The 19,141-nt window shown below is 47.9% G+C and overlaps 1 protein-coding gene across 1 annotated transcript; it reads left to right on the top strand.

Moving 5' to 3' along the window:
* The first annotated feature begins 7,955 nt into the window (after window positions 1-7,955).
* On the top strand, window positions 7,956-14,715 carry TIMM22 (translocase of inner mitochondrial membrane 22). The gene is made up of 4 exons (XM_056865281.1): window positions 7,956-8,221; window positions 11,587-11,783; window positions 12,999-13,071; window positions 14,511-14,715. Exons 1-4 carry the CDS (start codon window positions 7,966-7,968, stop codon window positions 14,585-14,587), a joined length of 603 nt encoding a protein of 200 aa, XP_056721259.1. The 5' UTR covers window positions 7,956-7,965; the 3' UTR covers window positions 14,588-14,715.
* The last annotated feature ends 4,426 nt before the right edge of the window (window positions 14,716-19,141 follow it).

Below are 19,141 nucleotides of genomic sequence, written 5' to 3'. Positions count from 1 at the left end.
GCTCCGGAAATTATATACTTCCCAGCGTGGTACCCAAGGGTGTCCAATGAAATATCCTATTCAGGCACAGAGCAGATCCAGACCTGCTTAGATTCCGCAAGGGCGGGGTGTGTGTGTGCATCTTTTGCTCTTCAACCACCTCCTGGTTCTAAGGAGCTGAATTCTGCAACCAGAACCTCAGTCTAGCTTTCCGCTGGGCAATCCCCACATGCTTTCAAGCACATCTTCAAAGCAGGAGGACTAGAGGCTTGCTTTTTTTCCCTCTTTAACAGTTTTTTTTTTTTGCAGCATACTTCCCCAACCACAGAGATAGATTTTTGCCCAGTTGGCCAACTGCACTGCAAAAGACACAACTTTTTCTAGTCCCTTCTCACTCTAGGCTTTTGTATCACAATTCTGGGTCTGCTGAGGTCCTCTAGGCAAAGCAGAGAGGGCCAGAAGATAGCACAGCCACTCCCCAACCCCAGGTATGTCATGGAGAAACTGGACTGCAGCTGAAACATCTGCCAGACAGCAAAGAGGTCAGTACAGCCCATGTCTGCCAGGTTCCTCAATACCACAATGGGTGGTACCACTGGAAAAGAAACCACAATGGTAAATTTAGCCAGAGACAGGATAGTAATTACACTGAGGCTCAGACAACGACAAGTATAGTCCATTTCAACTGCAGATAAAGCAAAGTTTCTTTGCTGCCGGTGAACTGGGAAGAAAGCAGAAGACTAAGCCAGTTCACTCCTCTGACCTAAAGTAAGATTGGGTACCAAAGCCATTCCTGACAGGAACTTCCCGAGAAGAAGATGCCGCAGCCTTGCACCCAAGGCAGTTTCTCAGTGCTCTGTGATGCAAGGACAGTGTTGCAAATATGACGGCAAAACACCACTAGCCCACAGATATTTCTACTGGCCTTCTCCAGCAGTTTCTCTGCTGGTGTGCCTCTGCAAAGCTGTTTAGGAAATTATGCATAATGGTCAACCCAAATCCGTCTTCCTCCAGACATGGCTTACCCGGGGGATGGCAAAAAGAGATGGGAGTAGAGTTGCCAGCTCTGGGCTGGGAAATACTTGGAGATTTTGGGGGTGTAGCCTAGGGAGGGACCTCAGTAGGGTATAGGGTTGCCAACCTCCAGGTGGTAGCTGAAGATCTCCTACTATTACAACTGATCTCCAGGCAATACAGATCAGTTCACCTGGAGAAAATGGCTGCTTTGGAAGGTGAATTCTATGACATTAAAGCCCAGTGAAGTCCCTCCCCTCACCAAACCCTTCCCTCTTCACGCCCCGCCCCCAAAATTGTCAGGTATTTCCCAACCTGGAGCTGGCAACCCTAGCAGGGTATAATGCCACAGAGTACACCGTACATAGAAGCCATTTTCCCCAGGGGAACTGATTTCTGTCATCTAGAGATCAGTTGTAATTCCAGGAGATTCCCAGCCACCACCTGGAGGCTGGCAACCCTAGACAGGAGCGATACAGCTTCTCCCCCTGCCCCCCGTCAAGCAAGATTGCCATTGCCCTTGGGAAACTGTACTGGTGTGGCCGCAGCAGCAGTGGCTCCATCCATATCTGTCGGGGCCAGGCCTTAGGCTTGCCAGGTCCCTCTTCGCCATCGGCGGGAGGTTTTTGTGGCAGAGCCTGAGGAGGGAGGGGTTTGGGGAGGGTCTTCAATGCCATAGATTCCAATTGCCAAAATGGCCATTTTCTCCAGGTGATCTCTATCGGCTAGAGATCAGTTGTAATAGCAGGAGATCTCCAGATATTACCTGAAGGTTGGCAACCCTACCAGGCCCTCGTGCCAGGATGACCAGGACTGGCACTGCAAGCCCAGGTCTGCACATTACCTTCTCCGGCCGGTAGTCATCCAAGAGGCCTCCTGAAGCTCCAGCCAGGCACCTTGCAGCCGTCACCCACCGCAGATGCCCAAGATCAAAGCGGGACGTGTCCAGCGGTGGCAGCCAGGCCGATTCCCCACCCCAAACACAAGGCAGGCTTGGGTCCCGACATCATGTTGGCTGAGCTTTTGCCATGTGCCGCCAACCCCTTGTGGCTCAAAAGGAAAACAGAGGAAGCGCTGGCCAGAACAGGCAAAATGAGGAAACTTCTGTTGCATTCAGGCAGGCGGCTGCTTCTGTGGGAGGAGTTTGACGGTGCGTCTCGGTCCACATCTGGCTGAAACATCTGAGTTGTCAGCTTGTTTTCCTAAGTCTGGCTAGCTGAGTTGCTGATGCCCTCTAGATTAGAAACTCCAACACAGAGGGCATGCGGCTTGGGCTGGGGGGGCAGGGACGGGAAGCAGGGGCAGCTGTGAAACAGGAGAAATCAACAAGGGGCTGGGGAAAATATTGGTCCACGTGAATGCAGAATTCGACAGCCCAAGTGGGAGGGGAGGCAGGAGTTCTTGGACAATGTCTGGATAATGTTATGCCAGAGGCAAGTGTGGGGTTTTAAGAAAACACAGGAACAGCCTACTTGCTAGGAGCAAACAAATGGCGGAAACTATGGCGGGAAGAGATCATTATTTATCAGGATGCCCATTCCGCCACCCTAGCAAGATGAATGCTTCCACTCACACACAGCCACTCTTAACCAAAACGGTGCATCAGTGCACACTAATGTACCAATGGTAGTAAGACAACAGGGAACACCCATGAACCCAAAGCGCTAACCCTGAGCGGAGGTAGCTTGTCGCCTCTCTGCATGATGCTCTCTGCACTTGTACACATTCAGCACTGGGTGAGTGAAGCATTTGATCACTCCCAATGCTGGCACACAGCTGAACACCTGCCCCCACACTCTATCTGTCATATCCCTGCCTGGAGCTGTGTGCCAGACTCACCTCCTTGCAAAACAAAACAATATTGTATGCTGAAGGTCAAAAGTAGGGTTGCCAGGTCCCTCTTTGCCACTGTTGGGAGGTTTTTGGGGCAGAGCGTGAGGAGGGTGGGGTTTGGGGAGGGACTTCGATGCCATAGTCCAATATAGCCAAAGCGGCCATTTTCTCCAGGTGAACGGATCTCTATCACCTGGAGATCAGCTGTAATAGCAGGAGAGCTCCAACTAGTATCTGGAGGTTGGCAGCCCTAGTAAGGCAATTTTTACACTTCACTCTCCCAAAAAAGATCTTTTCAGATGCATCAGAGGGAGGATTGGGGGTGGGAACAAGTTTCCAGTTTTAATTCAGACAAATTCAGCTTTACTGATCAGAAATGCTGGGGCCCTCAGAGTCTCCCCAGGTGGCCAGCATCAACAGACGGCACCAGCTGCCCAAGGGGTGGGATACTGGATCCACACTCAGGCCATATCATCGCGGCATTTTGGCTAAGTCTGAGCAGCATTCAGAAGCATCATGGTGCCTTTTTATTTGAGTCAAACAAAGGCTGGAAAGAGGAGCAGCAGCAGATCCACTGGAGAAGGGAGGTAGGGAAATGGGGGAGTGGGGTCTGGCTTGGGCCTATGGACCAAAGGGGCTTATTGGGCAGGCTGGCAGTTCCGATGAAGCTGAGGAGCCATAGATCCTGGCCTGGGGAGGGGAGTTGGCATTCACATCACGGCTGCGATAGCGTCTCTTTATTTCAATTACCCCCACAACCACATGATCTGTAAATGGTTCAAAGCACTCAATCTGCAAATATTCACAGGTAAAAAAAAATCATAGAGTGGCAGGGAGTTTCACAAGCAAGGTGCCACCACAGAAAAGGCCCCACCTATCACGCCCCCCCCCCCATAGGGTTGGGTTGGGAAATTCCAGGAGATTTTGTGGGTGGAGTCTGGGGAGGGCAGGATTTGGGAAGGGGAGGAATCTCAGCAGTGTATAATTGCATAGAGTCTACCTTCCAAAGCAGCCATTTTCTCCAAGAGAACTGATCTCTGTAGCCTGGAGATCAGTTGTAATTCCAAAAGATCTCCAGCCACCACCTGCAGGCTACAATTGAAAAAACACTTGGATTGCAATTAATAGTTATTCAACGGAAGCAATCTCTATGGCTCATAATTGCTATAAATATGAAAATACACCAATGATACTAGTATAAATGAAATATTGTATTAGTCTTTTGTTCCTTCACAAAGACACATAATAGCATATAAATCAAAGTATTTAGGACCAGATACAGACAGGCGTCTGGTAAATGTCCTGTTTCATACTATTTTTCATCAGTACAAAATAATAGTCCTACCTCAGGTCTGTAAACAGGGCCTGAGATGCAGATATTATCATTTGTGGAGGCTGATGCATGGGGAAAGGTGTAATTCTGAGAGACCTCTAGGCCCCACCTGGAGATTAGGAAAGGCAGGCCTTTTATGCAGGGACATTTCCCCACAGTCACCCCCGCCAGCTGCTCAGGGTGTGATTTTGATTATGCATGCCTTTTCCGCCTGCCAGAGGTCACCTTGCTCTCCCCACGCATTTTGCCCGTGTTTTCCAGATGCTTCAGGGCTTCCTTTTGATTATGCATGCCTTTTCTGCCCGTCAGAGGTCACCTCACTCTCCTCATGTGTTTTGCCCGCGTTTTCCAGATGCTCTTTTAGCCAGAATCTGCAAAATGCGGGCAAAACGCGCGGGGGGGGGGGGAGAGCAAGACGACCTCTGATGGGCGGAAAAGGCATGCATAATCAAAAGGAAGCCCCGAAGCAGTTGGCAGGGGTGACTGCGGGGAAACGTCCCTGCATAAAAGGCTGTAGTCTTAATGCATCCAATGGCAGCCTTTCTACTGCATTCTGCACTCACTGAATCTGAGAGCAGGCTTGGAAAGCAGCCCCATGTGGGGCTCCACTGCAGTAGTTTCATCTGGATGCGATCAGGCCACCCTGGTCCAATCTCATGTGCAACAGACGGAAGCTGCCTGCTACTAAGCCAACCCACTGGTCCATTTAGTTTGGCAGCTCCAAGGCCTCTCAGGCAGAGGAGATTGTTCTCAGTTCTCCAACCCAAGATCCTTTAGCCAGGGTTTACTGGGGACTGAACATGGGGTGCCATGCAAGTGCTTTGCCATACCTGCTACATGCCCTCCTCATGTGCTGCTCAGCGACACCCGTCCTAGCCACAGATAAGGCACTTCCCTTCTGTCCCGCTCTGACACTTTTCAGGTGTTCTCTTGCCAGGTCCTCAATCACGTCTCCTTTGACAGCATTTGCACACACTTTAATAAAAATTAAAAGCAAATCATCTCCGCCACAGCGCCATGTAATTCACTCAGGGAACTTGACATTTAATCTACCAGCCATGGATCTGTTGCAGCAGTTGCCATGGCAATAGATGTCTAAAGGGGAAAAACATTCTTTGGTGCAGGAGAGATAGGTGGGCAGGATTGTGTCAGCCTCCCAGCAGACTAGAATGCAAGTCTGCTTACTGTGCAAGCAGGGGTGTTAATGGTACGCTGTTACTCAACTCCTTGCAAAACCTTCCTTTATCAGTCCCGTTTTGGAAGCTGAACTGCCCTTTTTGCAGAACTGAGGCTCTAAATGACAGGCTTTTAGTCACGCCTGGCAGCTTTGTATGGTTTGCAACCTGGGCAAAGCTACCAGGTCTACTAGCAAGCTGGGCACTTGGATTTTGGAACCCAGAAGGTATACCAATAATAGCATTTTTTGTTTTTTACAGAATGCTTTCCCTAAGGATTCAAAATTCTTCATACACATGATCCAAACAATACATACAACAGCATATTACTATTATTGCAGTGGAAGGGTTCTAAAGATGAGAGACTGTGCTTTGCCCGAAAGCTCCCAAGTGAGTTTGTGGCCAAGGAGAAACTGGATCCTGGGACTCCACCAGTCACAGCTCATCCTTATAACCAACACGCAAGACACATCTTTCAGCTACTGGTTTGCATGGCATGCTCACCTTATTATCACAATTGGGGCCAAGAGAAAGCCTCTCAGTTGATTCCACTGATCCCTGAACCTCCTAAAGGTCCTCACAATTTTGCAGAATGAGTGCTAAACCAAGACAAGGCAATTCAGTACAATTCCCTGCAACCCACAAGCCAAATATCCACATTGCCACAGCACTGAGCAAGCTATACCCTCCAGAGCCACAATGCAAAACCAGAGGGCCACACTATATACACCAAGCCCTACTGAAGTTTAAAAATCAAACAGAGCTTTGATGCAGTTTGGCCCCAGGAAACATTCATTTTCAACCTCCAGTGTATTTTATTTTAAAAACACAGGCCCCCATCATTGCGATCTCTTTTCCCACTCTTGCCCCAAAGAGCTCAGAATGGAGTACACAATTCTGTACTCCTCTGCATGGCTGAACTGAATCCTTAAGGTTGCTTACAATATGCAAACACAACATCTAAAAGTCTAAAACCGTATCAGGGTCATCTGAAACCAGAGCAGGATTGCCAACTGACCAGATGAGAACAGCCAGGCCTGACTGTGGGTCTTTAAGAGCAGCTCGGTATACAGATATCAGCTTGTGAAATTCTACACAGCACAGAGGTAAACGCTGTTGCCTGCACAGTAATCAGAGGTACAGCTATGTAAGGGAGAGCTTCAAGTGGTAGCCAACCCATATTAGTTCTAAGTGCAAAAGAAAGTGTCAGGATTTCTGTACCTTTCAGAACTGTGTAGAAAAGGAAATTTCAGCAGCTGCAACTTATGGTACCAAAAAGGGGAAGAAAGAACTCTTTCTCTCCCTTTCTACAGTTATTAGACTCCAGAGGAAGTAATGGTGCTCATGTGCTGTTGGAAGAATGTTCATGTGATGGAGATAATTCACAGTGGGTAGCCGTGTTAGTCTGTCTGCAGTAGTAGAAAAGAGAAAGAGTCCAGTAGCACATTAAAGACTAACAAAAATATTTTCTGGCAGGGTATGAGCTTTCGTGAGCCACAGCTTTCTTCAGATGGTATCTGCTACTGGACTCTTGCTCTTTTCTACTACATGTGATGGAGAGAGAGAGAGAGAGAGCCCCATGATACCATAAAGCCTAACGGCACATTGTGCCATAACAAATTGGTTCATTTGGGGTGACATAGGGCTTTTATGTTGTTTTTGCTGCAACAGACTATCACAGCAAATCCCTTCAGATTTTTTAACAATATGACAAGCTACAGAAGCCCTGCCCTTCCTCCTTTACAACAAAATGTATCCAGCCTCTTGCCCCGTGATGCAATGAAAGCCATCATTATTTCCATTGGCCTTTATCAGATGTGCCTTTACGAACATCTGGATGTAGAGGCATTGGCAAGGCCCCTATTTGCTGATTTCTCCACATCAAGTTGCCTCTTAAAAAGCACAAGAGCAATTGAAGGCTTCACCTTTCTGGTCAGTTGGCAATCCTACCAACCACCTCCCCTACCTTCCTACAGTGGTGATGCCCTTCTTATCAGATTGAGCCTTTTGTCCAAGGCCAAAATTATGGCAGAGGCATCAGTTTCCCTGCCTTCCCTTTTCCTAGCCATACCTGCAGCCTCCTTACCTGTATCTTCCAAAGATGCTCCCGGCTGGTCCGATAATCTCGCGTCCGCAACGGCTCCTGAAGGGTCCAGCAGGGGGCCTCGTCGCGCAGGTCAAGGACTTCGCCTTCGTCCTCCTAAAAACTACAAAGCCCATAATTCCCAAGCTTGAAGCAATCCGCCTCTGCACTCCAAAGGTATGCTGGGAATTGAAGTTTTGGCGAAGGATGGGACTCAGATGGGCGCTTGCGCAGTGCAGCCTCGAACGAGTTTCAAATTAAAAACCGGAACGAAAGGAATACTTTAAAACAAGACGTAAATAAAACACACAGAACAAACGTAAAATACAAAATAAAATAAATAATCAGTTTAAAAAAAATAAACAAATGAAACATTTAAACAGAGTCTGAAAAGTGGGGTATGAAAATTTGAGCCGCGCGCAAGTTGGACTACATCCCCCGTGACGCATTGCGGGGACACCGTCCTTAGGACAGACGGGCGCCGCCGCGAAAGGCATGACGGGACTTGCAGTCCCCGCGTTGTGAGGGACCGGGGGAGAGCCCCAGCGATGGCGGCGCAGGCCTCCCGCTCAGACCCGGCGAGGCCCGACGCCGCCCGCGACGCCGCCGAGACACCCCCGACGCTGCAGTACAGCCTCCTGCTGGAGCACCTGGTGGGCGACAAGCGCGGGCCGAGGCAGGCGCGGGCCTTCGACCCGGCCTGCCTCGGCGGCTTCCCGGCCCCGGCCAAGAGCGACGAGCAGAAGATGGTCGAGCGGGCCATGGAGAGCTGCGGCTTCAAGGCGACGCTGGCCTGCGTCGGGGGTGGGTAGAGAAGGGGCGTCCGGCCGGCGCCGGGAGCTGTACGTGGCGAGAGCGCGGGGCACAGGCCCCCTCAGAAAAGCCGGGCGGGGGGTCTTTTAGGGTGAGGAGAAAAAACGCCCCTCGCAAGCAACACCGCTCGCTTCCTTCCCGTGAGGAGGGCTTGCAATACCTCGCACTAACCACGGTTGCCAACCTCCAGGGCAGGGGTGGGGAACGTCAGGCCCGGGGGCCGCTTAAGGCCCGCGAAATCATTTGGTGTGGCCCTTCATGGGTCCTGGCAGATCTCTAGCTCAGAAGGATCCAAGACTGGCGATCCGCCCCCTCCAGCGGACAGGAATAGCCTCTATTCAAGGCAGATGTGAGTTTGTTTTGCCGAGAAAAGGAACCTTTCCCCCCCCCCTTGCAAAAGAGTCGTTAGCTATGGAGCTGCTAGGACCGCCCGAGAAACAGTGTTAGCCCTTTCCCACCCGGGCGGTGGAGAAACTATGTGGCAGACACTTGGCGCCATCTCTGGTCGTGCCTCTTGGCTAAATGTTTGACCAAATATAGCAGGCTAGTTTTTAAGTTGATAATGTTGTATGGCCTGCGAATGATGTTATAAATATCCAAACGGCCCTTGGCAGAAAAAAGGTTCCCCACCCCTGCTCCAGGGGGTTAGCAATAAAAGAGCTTCTGGCTAATAAATCCAGAGTGTTGCTCAAGATGTAACCAACAAAATCAAAAGTCCAAGAATGCCAAGAATAAGATAGGTTTCCGGTAGCAAATCCTATTTCGCGCAGGCCGGAACTGAAAAAAGCCTCTGCGAAATAGGTTTCCGGTAGCAAATCCTATTTCGCGCAGGCCGGAACTGAAAAAGTCTCTGTGAAATAGGTTTCCGGTAGTAAATCTTATTTCGCACAGGCGGGAATTGAAAAAGCCTGTGCGAAATAGGATTTACCACTGAAAACCTATCTTATCCTTGGACTTTTGATTCTGTAAACAGGAACAACGTTCCTTAGTTGTTGCTCTTGAGGCATGCTTGTTATACGATTGTTTATGTTCATATACTTCGATTACATTGGTTCTTGTAGGTTATCCGGGCTGTGTGACCGTGGTCTTGGTATTTTCTTTCCTGACGTTTTGCCAGCAGCTGTGGCAGGCATATGTGAAATCCAATAGTCATGCAGATTAGCTTTGGATTTCACACATTAACAGATCACTTCAGGATACAATGGTTCCATATTAACATACCACACCCTCATTAGCACATTATCTTGATACTTACAGGACAATGATTAGCACATTACCTTTGATACTTTTGCAGGACAATGACACAGCTCAAACCCAACCCCCTTTTGACTATATATTTTACTCCTCCAAACACACTTGACACTGAGAGACGCTGTCGTTCAGTGTTACTTCTCTGAAGATGCCTGCCACAGCTGCTGGCAAAACGTCAGGAAAGAAAATACCAAGACCACGGTCACACAGCCCGGATAACCTACAAGAACCAATGAACTCTGACTGTGAAAGCCTTCGACAATATCTTCCTACCCACTTGACACTGAGAGACACTGTCCTTCAGTGTTACTCCTCTGAAGATGCCTGCCACAGCTGCGGGCGAAACATCAGGAAAGAAAAGCATCAAGACCACGGTCACACAGCCCGGATAACCTACAAGAACCAATGAACTCTGACCGTGAAAGCCTTCGACAATATCTTCCTACACACTTGACACTGAGAGACGCTGTCCTTCAGTGTTCCTCCTCTGAAGACGCCTGCCACAGCTGCGGGCGAAACGTCAGGAAAGAAAAGCACCAAGACCACGGTCACGCAGCCCGGATAACCTACAAGAACCAATGTAATCGAAGTATATGAACATAAACAATCGTATAACAAGCGTGCCTCAAGAGCAACAACTAAGGAACATTGTTCCTGTTTACAGAATCAAAAGTCCAAGGATAAGATAGGTTTTCAGTGGTAAATCCTATTTCGCACAGGCTTTTTCAATTCCCGCCTGTGCGAAATAAGATTTACTACCGGAAACCTATCTTATTCTTGGCATTCTTGGACTTTTGATTTTGTTGGTTACATCTTGAGTAACGCTCTGGATTTATTAGCCAGAAGTGCTGTTTCTCTTTTTTGCTAACTCCCTACTGGAGGCACGAGTGTTTCATTTGATTTCCAACCCTCCAGGTGGCGGCTGGAGATCTCCCGCTAGTACAACTAATTTTCAGCTGACAGAGGTCAGTCCCCCTGGAGAAAATGGCCGCTTTGTCCATTGGACTCTTTGGCATTGAAGTCCCTCTCCCTCCCTAAACCCCGCCCTCCTCAGGCTCCACCCCCAACATCTCCAGGTAATTCCCAACCTGGAGCTGGCAACCCTAAGGTGGGACCTGGAAATCTCCTGGAATTACAACTGATCTCCAGTTTACAGAGAGCGGCTCCCCCCAAAGGAAATGGCAGCTTCAGATGGTGGACTCTCTGGCATCATTTACCTTTTGAGCTCCCTCCCTAAACCCCACCCCCATGCTCCATCCCCAAATTTCTAGGAATTTCCCAACCTGGAGTTGGCAACAGTATTAACTAGAGAGAGCTGTTTCTATCCACTTAGTGGCTGTTCCCTAATGTGCACAAAGGCAATGATGCTAATAGAGTGTGCACATTGGGGGGGGGGGGCATATTGTATGTACTTTGCTTGGCCACTCCCTTGTACTCACTCGCCAGTTCCCTCATGCCACTGAAGGACTTTTTATTGAAGTGGGGGGAATCACATCGGTAATAGATACATTGTTATCAATCGGGGAGGGTGCCAGGAAGAACAGAGGGAAAATGGCTCCTGTGTGGGTAGGTTTGGGAATCCACACTTTCCCATCCACATGGTGGACAAACTTGATTTGACTTCAGACTTTCCAGAAACATCAGAGTAAACCAGGGGAGGCAATGGAAGAACAACTGGAGGGGGATGGTTCTATGCATGCTCCAAAAAAACAGGGGGGCAAAACAGCTGTGTGAAAGCTGCCTATGTACCATTTCCTAGTCTCTTCAAGTAAAAAAGCAACTCATAATCGTATAACATAAATGTTGTAAGTAGCAGATAATTTAAAAATAAATATTATAAAACCCTACAGAATCTATTATGCCATGATATATAAAGTATTGCTGTTAGCAGGTGGATAGCTCTTCACTGTGGATGATTGACCACCTCCTATCACTTTCTCACATCCACATTCCAGGAGAACAGATGTGAAAAGCAGTATCTAGTAGGAGCTGCCTGAGATTGGATAGCTGGAGAAGAAACAAAATTGGGATGAGGAGATGAGAAAGACAGGACTGGTATTTGGAGCTGGCTGCAACTGACAGACCTCCTTTGCTTTTCTTGGTAGGATTTGTGCTGGGGGGCGCCTTTGGCATTTTCACTGCTGGCATTGACACCAATGTGGGGTTTGACCCCAAGGATCCATATCGCACACCGACAGCAAGGGAAGTCTTGAAAGACATGGGCCAAAGAGGAATGTCCTATGCCAAGAACTTTGCCATTGTGGGCGCCATGTTTTCCTGTACTGAATGCTTAGTGGAGTCTGTGAGTAGCAAATGTATTTTGATGAGTTTAATATTTATTTGACGAACTTAGATCCTGTTTTTCCCTCTAGAGGTTCTGAAACAACTTATACAAAATTCCCGCTGGTAGCAATCAGACTTAACAGCAATACTGATTCCCGTTCGAAATTACAACTTCAGTTGCCTCCGAAAACTATTAACAGCCAGACATTACAGGAAGACCCTTCCAAATAAAACTGTTTTTCTCTCCTAAATGTTCTAAAAGTGGGGGTCACCTTCACCACCCATAAAGAGGCTGCTCCATAAGGCTAGTGCCACAAACGTGGAGGGTACACATGTGGATCAAGGAAGATTTTGGACTCTGTGGATGTGCTGCAAGCAGGAGATGACTCAAGGAATGCAATTAGTGAAATGCATTCATATTAGGGAGAAACAGTCCTTCGAAGTTTGCCTTCTGAATACATTGTCCTTATAGCCTGTGATAGGGTGATAGTGAGCAACTGATATTCTGGGTTTAAACCCCGTTTTCAGAAAGAATCTTCAGAATTCTTTTTGTGTGCCATCAAGTCATAGCTGACTTATGGCAACCCTGTTGGGTTTTCAAGGCAAGAGATGTTCAGAGGTGGTTTGTCATTGCCTGCCTCTGCATTATGACCCTGGTATTTCTTGGAGGCTGCCCATCCAAACACTAACCAGGGCTGACCCTGCTTAGCTTCTGAAAGCTGATGAGATCAGGCTAGCCTGGGGCTATCCAGGTCAGGGCTCCTTAAGTATAGCCATGGCCAAAAGTCAGCAATGTGGCCAACGGTCCCCCTGTTCACACATGATGGGAAGAACATGGATTGGGAGATATTTTTCACTCTTTCCTGTAACACTAGAATTCAGGAACACCCAGTGAAATAGATCAGGAGGGCGTTTGGGCCAGACAAACAGATGTGTTTTTTCACTTGACACACAATTAACTTGTAGTATTCAGTGCCACAAGAGGAAGGCTTCCAGCACTTATGGCATGAAAAAGCCATTCATGGAGAAGAGGTCTGTTGTCAGCTGTCTTATTTGCTAAAGGGAACCCCCCACCCCAGAACTGACTGGCTTGCCTCTAACAGGGGGAAGGCTGCTGCTACCTTTAGGTCTTTCTGGGAGGCATCCAGTTGGCTAATGGTGACAACCAGATGCTGTACTAAAAGGCCCAGTTCCACGTAGTTGGTCTTTACATTGTGTTTTCTCACTTCCACAGTACCGAGGGAAATCTGACTGGAAGAACAGCGTTATGAGCGGGTGTATTACCGGAGGCGCTATCGGCTTCAGGGGTAAGTAATGACCCCTGAGCGGTTGCTGCGCTACTTTGGTTATGATGGAATATTGCAGAGCAGGAGGGGCTGTGGCTCAGTGGTGGGGCATCCGCTTGGCATGCAGAAAGTCCTGGGTTCAATCCCCAGCATCTCCAGTTAAAGGATTGTTGTTGTGGTCCAATAGTAACTCCCCATCCCTGCGCACTTTAGTCTCACACACAGGAAAAATCCCATGATTGATACCCTTAGACCATTTTCTACCTTCAGAGAACCTTTTCTGCACTGGCTTGTCTACCGAAGGAACCCATGCCCCTGTACCACAGAGCCCTTGTGCATTGCAGAGGATTCTGGGGCACATTCTAGGATTTGTCATCCCCCCTGCCCCCACCCTGCAGGGTGCACTATAATATCACTTAAGAGCTGCCGCACCTTGCATGGAGCGGATTTGCCAAAACAGGCAAGCTGTCCTTTAGGGAAGCTGCTCTCCCAGTACTGAGTTCCCATGGCTTGAACCCGTCTCAGTCATTAGAATGCAACTGGTACAGCATTGTGTGGTTTGCTTGTTTGGCCTGAGACAGCTTTTTTTTTTTAAGTGCAATTTCATATTTCCTGACCCCTCTCCCAAGTTCTAATCTTCCTTATAAGAGCATTAAATGGCTCGTTGAACACTCTCTGCCTAATCTTGTGACACTGGGCTTGATAGGTTTAAACTTCTTTGGAAATCAAGCACCGTCTTGTGGCCTGCTTTTCCAGCAGGGCTTGAGTTTTTGCCCTCCTTTTCTATAGCAAAGAGCTTGTTCTAGTGCAGCCCTCAGTGGGATTAAAATGAGAGAAACGAGAAATAAGGGAATCTGGTGGCATCTGCTCTCCAGGCTTAGTTAAGAGCAGGGCAATGCGCTTCACGAGGTGTCAGTAGGCTGTTTAATACGAACCATAAAAGAGTGCCCTATCTATCCAATATTTCTGCATTCAAGCTCAGAGCCATTTTACATCAATAAGATTCCAGACCATGCCAACAGCCATGTTAGCCGGACGCTATGCCCAAATCCCGATGGCCTCTCGCTTATATATTTGCGGATCCTCAGAACTCGAGGACCTCAACCATTACATGTTGTATTGTTCTTTGTACCATGATCCTAGATCTAAATTTCTTGTCTCATTTTTATCCAAGATTAGCTGTTTTAATGACCAGGAGAAGCTTTCTTTTCCCCTGTCCAATACTGACTCTGCTGTCACTTACAGTATGTCTCTTTTTGCCCTAGCAGCCAGGAAAATTCGAGCCAGCATTGCAGTTAAACCAGACATTTTTATTTAAATTTATTTTTGTACTTGATTTTAACTGTTTTCTTGTTGAATCAGATTTGATTGTGTCTACTTGATTGTAATGGCCTTTGGCTATATACAATAAATCTGTACCTGTACCACTAGGCTAACAGCTTTCCTCTCTTGCCTTGCAGCTGGCTTAAAAGCAGGGGTCCTTGGCTGTGGGGGCTTTGCCGCATTCTCTGCCGCGATTGACTATTACCTACGATAGCAGCCGGAGCCAGCAAGGAAGGACTTTCCGGGATAAGGGGTGCAGGACGGTTGGCACAGCCAGCTTCCCTCTTCCCAGGAAGCAGGGGCTGTTTTGTGCTCGGTTTCCTAGAGGGTGGACACAACTCTCCCCCATTTCAGCCCGGAGCCTGCGGGCAGAGTCAGGTCCAGTCCAGCAATGGTCAATCATCGTCGGAGAGAGAGAATGATCGGGAACTCCAAGGATCACAACATGCACTCTTCACTCGATTGCCTCTGTGTGCGTGCTTGCTGTGGCAAGTCTGCTGCCTGCTAAAGAAGCAGACTTGTGGAATTGTTGCCGCATGAGACACGAGAGAAATTTAACTTATTCCAGGCAACTTTTGAGTTGTTATGCAACAACCAAATAAAATAAGGACAATCGTTCCAAGGCATCGTGCAAAGATCTTGCGGCTACTTGGTGAGAATGGTCCAAAAGTACCTTGGGTGGCTGTAAAAGAGGATTGAATAGATTATTGGAGATGAGGTTTGCTACCACTGCTGATTAAGCCATGAGAGCAAAATTGGAGCCCTTGTTCAGTGGTAGAGGAACACTGGGTGCCAGATGTTGGGGGGGAAGGGGCCTGGTCTTCAGGCTCTGTGTGTGTGCTTTCTGAGGGCATCTAACTAGCTTAGAAGACCTCTGCAGTTGCTTTAGCAGACTTCCTACTAAGTTCTCAAAATGGGCTGAATTGGACAACGTCCTTCGCCTGAATGCGAAGGACTGCACGCAAGGTTGGAGTAGTAAGCTATAAATGGGATTAAGTGCAGCGAAGTGACACAACTTAACAACGTTGCACTACCCGACCCTACGCTTTCTGGCACAAAACCTGGAGGAGAAAAAAGAGGATTAGTTAGAAAAATGGGAATTGGGAGTTTCTAACTTCCTGTAAGTGCTGCCTGGTTTTGAAAACGGGGTTGGATGACTGCTTCCCTCACCTGTCAGATGGTGCAAGTAGATCAATAAACAAGAAAAAAGCGGGGGGCGGGAACCCAACCTGAAAAATCAAAAGCTGGGTACCCAAAGTTGGAAGAGAAAAATAAAATGATCTTATAAAGAAATATATTTTAAGGCACTTATATCAAGGTTAAAACATTTAAAAATGATATATTGTGATACATTGTGTGTGCATTATATACTGGTAGGTTTTTATCTGACCACCAATGAAGGCCTGTTGGCCGAAACGCATCTGGTGTGTAGTTTAAGTTTATCAACCTTACCAGTTGCAATTGTGCTTTTTTATCATTTTTAATGTTTTTAACCTTGATACAAGTGCCTTAAAATAAATATATTTCTTTATAACATCATTTTACCTTTCTCCACCCAACCGTGGGTACCCAGACAGTGCAAGTAATGAGAATTTCCTCCGGATATACCAGGAAGAGGCACTGTGTCGTCCCCCCCCCAATCTCTTTAGCCACTGCTCTCTATGCCCCTAGCCAAGGAAGTTTCCCTCTTCCGGTGGTCTCATAAAGGGGCTCGCATTCGTCCTGGTAAGCTGCCCTGCCTTTCTTCTCAAAGGTATAATTCTCCCTCCAGGATACCTTGGCACATGCAGCTTCTGTGTACTCTGCCAAGCATCTGGAATTAATGAGTTGTACATGCCTTGATGCCAAATTCTCCCCAATTGGGGAGGGGCCGTGGCTCAGTGGTAGAGCATCTGCTTGGCAATGCAGAACATCCCAGTTTCAATCCCCGGCATCTCCAGCTAAAGGGACTAGGCAAGCAGGTGATGTGAAACACCCTTGAAGATCTGCTGCTGGTCTGAGTAGACAATGCTGAGTTTGATGGACCAAGGATCTGATTCGGTATAAGGCAGCTTCATGTGTTCGAAGCATGTGTTCAATTCAGTTCAGAGCTTTACAAGCACCCAATTTGTGCCACTTTTTTAAAAAAGGAGGCTGGGCTTTTGGGGAGCTCAAATAACAAAAACCGTTACCATCCTGGCCTGTAGATCAGGACAGCTGGGTAGACCTTGCCCCCGCTGTTCATGCAGTTTGTCCATGGCTGTAACCAACCCGAGATGCTTTCCCAAACGCGGGGACCGCCCTCTGCCCATCTGGAGAACATAAGCAGACAGCCGTTTGAAGTGACTTAAAAGTTCTGTGGGCTAATTCAAGCAGGGCTTAGAACAACCGACTGTGTGAATGAGAACGTTTAAGTGAGGTGCATATGTTTCCCACAAGTAAGAGCCTCCCCCCCCCCCATGACAATGAGAATAAATGGACAGTTCCCACACTGGAGGGAAATGAGCAGTGGTGTACCACAAGGATGGGTATTGGGAGCAGTACTAAATGATCTGAAATTGGGAGAGGGGGGAGAACAGTGCAGCAACCAAGATTGCAGAGAACAAATTATTGAGGATCGTGAAAAATAAGGCAGATTGCAAAGAGCTACAGGAGGATCTCTCCAAATTGGGAGAGCGGGCGACAGTGTGGCAGATGAATTTCAGCAGTGGTAAATGTAAGGCTAGGAGCCCCGTGGGACAGAGTGGTAAGCTGCAGTACTGCAGTCCATTTTAGCTCACGACCTGAGTTCGATCCCGACAGAAGTTGGTTTCAGGTAGCTGGCCCAAGGTTGACTCAGCCTTCCTTTCTTCTGAGGTGGGTAAAATTAGTACCCAGCTTGCTGGGGGTAAAGGGAAGACATCTGGAGAAGGCACTGGCAAACCACCCCATAAACAAAGTCTGCCTAGTAAATGTCAGGATGTGACATCACCCCATGGATCAAGAATGACCCGGTACTTGCACAGGGGACCTTTACCTAAATGTAAGGCTATGCACACTGGATCAGAAAATCCTAACTAGATATATGCTGATGGGGTCTGGCCTAGCTGAGACAGAGACCGAAAGAGATCTTGGGGTTGTAGTGGACAGGTTGACGAGAATGCCCTATTGTCTCCAGCTTGTGCAAGATTTAGCATTTCAAATTCACACTTTTAGAAAGCGGCTGATATGATTCTCACTGCCATACGTTTCTGTGAGCCCCCTGAATGAAAGCGACGGGTGTGAGTCAGTCTCAAGACTTAATACCTCTCCAAATTCAACAGAGAGTGATATGTTGTGATCAAAATTTCCTGTAGTAAAGACTGCATTGTGTCAGTGCTGTTCTGGGATACATTTGATGCAAAGCCGTAAAGAACTGTGGAGAATGGGCAAAGGAAGGGGGATTTGAACAAGCTGGTCCTAGCAATTGCTGCGCATCAGTTTAAAAAAGACACTTCTCATCTTGCACTAGGGACCCTCGAAGTCAGCCTGTCACATCAGTACTAAACCCTGCCCTGGGAAGCCCTTCACTGCCTGGCTGAAGATGATAGGCAGAAGAAAACTCCGAGCTAATTGTGGCCCTGCTAAATCAGACCAGTGGTCCATCCAGTCCAGCATCCTGTTTCACTGAGCGGCCAACCAGTTGCCCTAGAAGGGCAACAAACAGGGCAGAGAGGCTGCCTCCTAGCACCGGCATTCAGAGGCTTACTGCCTCTGAATATAGAGGTTCTCTTTAGTCACCATGGCTAGTAGTCACTGATGGACCTCTCCTCCATGAATCCATATAATGCCCTTTTAAAGCCATCTATGCCCATGGCCAAGACCACCAAGGAATACCAGGGTTGCTGTGCAGAGGAAGGCACTGGCAAACCACCTCTGTTAGTCTCTTGCCATGAAAACCCCAAAAAGGGGTTGCCATAAGTTGACTGCGACTTGATGGCACTTTACACACATACACATGCCCATGGCCATCAATATGTCCACTGGCTGGGTATTCCACGGTTTATTTATTGAGGAAAGTTCTACTTCCTTCAGTCCAGCCTTAATCTGTTGCCCATCAACTTCATCAGGTGCGCCTGAGTTCTAATAAGAGAAAAGGAGAAAGAGTTCTATCTACTTTTTCTACGCCATGCATAAACTCCTATACATGCAGTTTGCCTTTTTCACCACCGCAACACACTGATTTGACATTTTGGTTTTGCTTTGTGAAAGCAAACATGCCATAGTTTTAAAGGCAACCTCTTTTCCTTTGTAACCTATGGAACTTTGTGCCACTAGAATCAGTATGTCAATAGATAAGGTATAAAATTCATGGAATATCCCTGGGTATTCAGACCCTTCCGGTGTCACCCACATACTGTAAATGAGCAGGGGCTGAAACAGGGTGCAGCATTTTGGTATGAGAATCTCCTAGGGTTGCCAACCTCCAGGTACTAGCTGGAGATCTCCTGCTATTACAACGGATCTCCAGCCGATAGAGATCAGATCACCTGGAGAAAATGGACTCTATAGAATTGAAGTCCCTCCCCTCCTCAAACCCCGCCCTCCTTAGGCTCTGCCCCAAAAACCTCCCACTGGTGGCAAAGAGGGACCTGGTAACCTTAGAATCTCCTGACCCAGCTGGTTATAGCCACTGCAAGACACCCAGCTTCAAATCCCCATTCTGCCAAGATGCTTAATGGGTGACCTTGGGGACTCCTTGGAGAAAGGACAGGATGCAAATGTAACCAGTGTTGTGTAGTGGTTAAGAGCAGTGGTTTGGAGCGGAGGA

Source organism: Euleptes europaea, chromosome 19, assembly GCF_029931775.1.
Source record: "Euleptes europaea isolate rEulEur1 chromosome 19, rEulEur1.hap1, whole genome shotgun sequence".
Lineage (NCBI taxonomy): Eukaryota > Metazoa > Chordata > Lepidosauria > Squamata > Sphaerodactylidae > Euleptes > Euleptes europaea.
Note: the sequence above shows the minus strand (reverse complement) of the source record. Positions and strands in the feature narration are given on the sequence as shown.

Bases quoted from the DNA above. Each gene is read 5' to 3' on its own strand.
- TIMM22 (XM_056865281.1), top strand. From the start codon at position 7,966: ATGGCGGCGCAGGCCTCCCGCTCAGACCCGGCGAGGCCCGACGCCGCC. The intron at 11,784-12,998 runs GTGAGTAGCAAA...TCACTTCCACAG, and splicing joins CTGAATGCTTAGTGGAGTCT to TACCGAGGGAAATCTGACTG. The intron at 13,072-14,510 runs GTAAGTAATGAC...CTTGCCTTGCAG, and splicing joins AGGCGCTATCGGCTTCAGGG to CTGGCTTAAAAGCAGGGGTC.